Below are 6,000 nucleotides of genomic sequence, written 5' to 3'. Positions count from 1 at the left end.
AGAGGGCCGAGAGGCCAAGTGCCCAACTAATAAATTAAAAGATACAGCAGATTTGTTTGACTAAATTTCTAGCCTTAGATTCATTGAATTATTGCATTGTCATCTATCTATATATATAATATGGAGTTATGATGGTTACACACTGTGGTCGCGTGGATGCTTTTCTTTTTCTCACTTTCTTTATTTATATTCATTATTTTAAAAGTTTTATACATATATTTTTGTAAAATGTGTAAATTGTAGGGATGGGTGCGGTGCGGTTCGACTCACTTTTTCCTCGGAACCGTGCACCGCGCCAGACATGAATAGACGGTGCGGTTTGGTGCTTAAAACCGTGAAAAAAATAAAAAAACTGAACCAAACCAAACCATCTTGAATGCGGTGCGGTGCGGTTCTCACCACGGTTCTGGGCCTAATGGGGCCTCACACTTGTTTTTTTAAGCCTAAGCCCAATTATTTAATGATGCAAACCCATCATAATTAAAAAGTATATAAAAATGTACAAAAATGTGTACAAAAAGTGTATAAAAAGTATATAAAAATGGTATAAATATATATAAAAAAATATATAAAATGGTGTATATGACAATATGTGTATAAAAATATAAAAAAATATATTTTTTGCAAGTATGCGGTGCGGTTCAGTTTTTTTGGCAGTGTTGACTTTTTTTGGTCAACACGGTTTTTTACGGTTTTTTTTGCGGTGCGGTTCGCCCGGTTTTGGTGGTCCGCGGTTAATATGCCCACCCCTAGTAAATTGTACTAAACCACATGTGTTTTCTTTTTGTCATAATCATATGCAATATATATTTGTCCAGATTATTATAAAGATTTTGAAGAAAAAATTCACAAAAAAACAAAACTGTAAATTAGCGTTTCTTTTTATAGGTTAATTAAAGTATTCGATCCAAAATTAATTCTGAGTCAAAAAAAATTTCAAAATCAATGGACTATGGATAAAATGATCCAAAACCTTATTCTATATTTCTATGCAATGCCTTTTACATCTCAATGTGGAATCTTTCTTTCGTTGACACTCATATTAAGTAATGTGAGAGCACGTGTGACTTATTGGCCCAGCACGTAAATTGTCTGTTCTAATACTATAAATAAAATTGAAACATTCAACCCCAAACCAATTACTTTTAGAAACTACTGTACAAGTTCTTACATCTTTCTCTCAACAAAATTAATGAAGTGGTATATCATTTGATACCTGCCACACAAAGCTTTCTCACAAATAGGCCAAGACTCTCAATCATGGTCGGGGCGCTGGAGTCAATAACACAGTAATCATTATGGAATTTATAAACAACATTGCCAAAGCTCATAGTAGGTGAACGTACTGGTGAAAGAAATGATTCTTACATGAAAATGAAAAAATCTGGAGTAATTAATGAACAAAATATTGCAGAATAAGAAATGGCTCTAGTCTATGGTCAGATGAATGAAAAATGTATGAGAAATCTGGAGTAACTCACTTGCATGCAAAGTTCCTTATCTCACACGTCAGGTAAATGTATGAGTAATGCAGCATGCAAGTCACCTCCCCATATTTATCATGACCTTAATGGCTCTTTCCGATGACTTTTCCCTAAAAGCTATACGAGTAAAATTTTCATATCTCCGTACATGCACATTGTTTCTGTATCTCTGTTAAGTATGTTTTTTCAAAACCATACAAATCACAATGCCCTTTTATCACATAACTCCAAGCAAGTCTTGGAAGTGTTACCTTTCAGCATCACATAGTATCTCTCTGCATATTTGATAAGTGTGTGCAACAGTACATTGTATGTACAAGCAATCATCAACAGATATATGAGGACCACAATCATAAATGGCTAAGGCAAAACCCATTTCTTTTCCAATTTCAAAAAACAACGTAATTGCAATTACAAGTCCTGGAGACCACAATCTGACTTCCAGCACTTCACTGTTTAGTGTTTGTGACCTACATCTAACCCACTGAGCTGTTCCCTATATTCATTCCCAAGGCTTCTTTTTTAGTCAGCTTCTGCTGTCAAAAACCTAAAAGAAACGAGCAAAAAAAAAAAAGGTACTTGTATTTGACATTGGAAATCAAGAATAGACGGGAAATATCTCTCAAAAGATGAAATCACAAAAGCCATACTTGGAGAGCATCAATGCTGCTCTGAATTGCCACAGCCGCTTCCAAGTTTGTCGTTAAATCTCTTCAAAATCACTTCTGATCATGACAATCTTTACAACCCAAAATTTCAATTTTCAAAGATGGCAATGAATCTGCCTTGGTACACTTGCCAAAATTCCACAAAACTACCAGGTTTCGTATTCTCCAAAAATTTCTTAACTTCAAGCCATATATCAAACAGTTATCTGCATTTTGCATGTGGCTTGTGGGGGGATTTTAAAATTGACTTTGATGACTTGGGTTCTTCAGGCCCAACACCATTAGTCACTGACCCAGACTCTAATTCTTCATCATCACTATCAATGTTGTTTGGAGTAAACCTGTTCTGGTATCCTCTTCGCTGCAAGAGAAAGACATTGAAGTAGTAGCTTACCAAATCTCCCCTGCTCTTCTTAGCAAAAGACTTGACTATCTCATCCCAAAAACTCCTCTCCAGAGATGGAGGATTTGACTTTACTATGTCCCTGAACTTCTTTTCTTCTTCCGCTGTCCAAGGGAGCCCAACTTCCTCACCCATCTGATTGAATTTCCACTGGTAGAAAGCCGATCCCAGTTCTCTCTTCACTCTTAACCTTTTCTCAGAAATGTGAAATCTGACGCATTCAACAGAACCTGGCACTTGGCAGCCACAAGATTCTTGTCTTCCCTTTCCAATAGGATCCCTTTCAATTAGATATTTGTTCTCAAGTTTTTCCAATGGCCAAACCCTGGACCCCAACCACTTCGAGTCACTTTCAGAAACCTCACCGTTCCATTCTGGTACATGAGCTTGATGCTTTGACCCCAAAGGAATGCGGCTTCGAGGATATTCATCAAACACGCCAGGGGAACCACTGTTTCCAAGCAACTGATCCTCCCCCCCTTCCATGCCAGGACTACTTTTGTCCAAGTCACTGGCTGAGGATGACTCTGAACAGGCCCCTGATTGAGACATTGTCCTTCCAGAAAGAAGCTTCTTCTCCAATCTTTGCCTCTCTCTAAGATTGTATGATGGGCCAAAATGATCATCATACATGCTTGGATGCATCCTCTGATTCTTCTACAAGTGGGAACATGATTTAATGTTTAAAATAAAAACATATGAAGATATTTACATTATTTATCAGTTTAAAAGATATCGGAATAAAGCAGCCACAGCATCAGGTATATCAATATTTTCCATCTAAGGTTACAAATTTGTGAAATTAAAAGGAGCTGCTGATCCTACCCCTATAAATATTCTATATCTATCAAAACTCAACTCTACGCACCTGCTGCTACTCTCTGTTTTACCCACACTTCACTATTAACAAGCTGAGTAGTAATAAGAAAACCGATTTAAAATTTTAAGGGAATTTAACATAACATACTAGAACACTCATCAGGTATTGGCAGCCTCTTCTGAAAAAAAAAAGTGAACACAATTGTGTTGATTAAATTGTCTTCAAGGAGAATGGAGCAGCAATTCTTGAACAATTTAAACTGTTTTTTCAACTCCCTCATATTCACCATGCATACCATAGATCAAATTGATAAGATTCAGTTTGATGAAATATATGTGAGCTTAGTATCAAATGATAGCATTTCATACCCCAAAAAGAACCAAAGCCAAAAAAAAAAATTTCAGATGCAGTCCCAGCAGCAAAGGAAATCAAAAACATTCTAAATAACACAAAATAGGAGTACATATTGGAAAACAAATACACATATACAGCTTTAACCCAATGAAGCTTACAAAATCTGTGCATGCAAGAATAGAAATGTTTTCAATTGATCTCATTAGTTATAGCACACAAGATATGCGTATATATACCTGCCAGTTAGACTGTTCAGCACCTGTATCATCATGCCTCTTCAGAAAGATGCCCTCTCGAGCTGATAAAACCTGCATCCATTTCTCCTCATTGCCAAAGGACTTCCACTTTGACCTTTCTGGTAATGAACCAACTGCAAGATCACAAGGATTCTTTGCAATCATTCTAACCCAGTCCAGCATTCCACACAATGACTCTCGCTTCTTTTTACAAGAAGAAGTCACTTCTTCAGCTGTGGTAGAATCCAAATTTGTTACATCTCCATCACAACCATCACAACCATCACTTATCTTCGCTCTACCCGATTCCCTCACCTCACTTCCAGACAATGACTCTCTCTTCCTTTTGCGGAAAGAACTCTCTTCAACTGAGGCAGGATCCAAAATCATTACATCTTCATCAAAATCATCATTTTTCTTCCATCTACCAGATTCCCCCACCTCACTTTTTACCTCGACATTGTCACTCAATTTTCCATCATCCTCCATATTGTTTTTCAAATCCAAACTCGTATTTCTAAAATCAACCGCAGATTTCCTGTCCCCACCTGACAAAGGCACCGAGCACCTCACATCATCATTGCAAGACTTTCGAGCACCCATACCATTCAACACACTCCCAGAATCCAAGTCGAAAAGGTCCCCATTAACCACACTTTTCTTGAGCCTATCAGACTCTGCTACCGCACTTCCCAAGTCATTACTGTCCAAACTCTTAGTCGAGAATTCCAAATTCGGGTACATCCCATCTTTCAACTTTCGATCAGAAATCACTGAACAGAGCCCTGTGAACTCATCTTTCAAGTCCATCAATTGCTCTCCCAAGTCAATGCCACTACTACCCAAACTCCATTCCAAGCCCTTACTGTCCAAAACCCTCTCTAGCAAATACAAATACTTAAAGTAAACCAATTTTACAGCCCAGCCAAGATTCAAACCCAGTCCACACTCTTCAGCCACCGAATCCCACACCCTTATTCTGGAAAGGGCATCAAACCCACCTCGCTCTCTAACAACAAAGAACAGCTTAAGCAAATCCACACACTGCCCATTTCCGATCATTGGAGGCAGAGGCCGGAAAGTGCCTTGGGCACAGATCTCTTCTAGGAAAACGGCAAGAAACTGATCGAACCAGCATCGGAGCTTATCGGGCAAGTCTAAAACGCAGCGTTTTGAAGCTCTTGAAGGCGGTTCAAGATCGACCGAGGAGCCTTCGGTCTCGTTCTTTTGCGGGGTTTCGGCGCAATCTAAAGCAGACCCATCAGCTACCATCGACCACCCTGCCATGGATTTCGAATTCAAACCTAAAAAGCAATTCGCTCGTTGGTTTCTTTTATTCAAACGCAAAAGAAACCCAAACCCCACACACACACACAAACACGCGGACATATACAACAGAGCAAGACTTCAAAAATTCAAACATAAAGGAACGATTTAGATGATATATACATGAAAATGGTACCGATTAAGCATCTGGGTCGTTCTCGGAAGATAGATTTTTGGCGGGAAAATAGATCTATCTAGGGCTTTGAAGCAAGAGTTTGGAGCATAGTATAGTATAGACCCTCATGAAATTAAAATTTCATTTTTTGTTTTTTCAGTCCCGCGCTTTCCCTTTCCCTCCCTCCTCTTTTATTGCAGTCTTTGATGATAGGGTGAGAGAGAAAGGGCAAAGCATTTTCCAAGTTTTTTCAACAGAAAGAAACAGACCCACAAAAACCCACAATTTAGGCCAATCTAATTTGTCCTTAGAAAATATAGAGACTAGAGAGAGAGAGAGAGAGAGAGATAGTGAAAGAGCAAGAAGCTTACCAGTACTGGTTGATTCTTTTGTTGCATTTTCTTGACCCTCTCTTTCTTTCTTTTGTTTATATATTCCACCCCTACTCTTTCTTTTATTTCAAAGGCCTAGAGAGGGAGGGGATGGGGAGAGAGAGGGACAAAGTTTTTGATTGAAAATAATGGGAATTTGAAAAGTCTCACATAGGGTTTTGAGGAAGGGCCACAATCCCTTTATTTATAGCTGCCATCATCA

The 6,000-nt window shown here is 38.4% G+C and overlaps 1 protein-coding gene across 4 annotated transcripts; it reads right to left on the bottom strand.

The window, feature by feature from the left end:
• Positions 1-1,847: 1,847 nt before the first annotated feature.
• Positions 1,848-5,917, bottom strand: LOC147290578 (ARID/BRIGHT AND ELM2 DNA-binding domain-containing protein). 4 transcript variants are annotated; one of them, XR_015121150.1, is made up of 3 exons: positions 3,966-5,767; positions 2,135-3,212; positions 1,848-2,031 (listed from the first exon to the last, which is right to left on the bottom strand). XR_015121150.1 is itself a non-coding variant. In XM_086236512.1 (3 exons), the coding sequence occupies exons 2-3, from the start codon at positions 5,235-5,237 to the stop codon at positions 2,355-2,357; spliced, it is 2,130 nt and encodes a 709-aa protein (XP_086092638.1). In that variant the 5' UTR covers positions 5,238-5,245; positions 5,778-5,917; the 3' UTR covers positions 1,848-2,354. The 4 variants fall into 4 exon arrangements, 3 of the variants coding, with proteins under 3 accessions (XP_086092638.1, XP_086092640.1, XP_086092637.1); XM_086236512.1 differs by adding an exon at positions 5,778-5,917 and having other exon boundaries at positions 1,848-3,212; positions 3,966-5,245; XM_086236514.1 differs by having other exon boundaries at positions 1,848-3,212; positions 3,966-5,245; positions 5,415-5,767.
• Positions 5,918-6,000: the final 83 nt, after the last annotated feature.

This window comes from Dryas octopetala, chromosome 3 (genome assembly GCF_963921425.1).
Source record: "Dryas octopetala chromosome 3, drDryOcto1.1, whole genome shotgun sequence".
Taxonomy (NCBI): domain Eukaryota; kingdom Viridiplantae; phylum Streptophyta; class Magnoliopsida; order Rosales; family Rosaceae; genus Dryas; species Dryas octopetala.
Note: the sequence above shows the minus strand (reverse complement) of the source record. Positions and strands in the feature narration are given on the sequence as shown.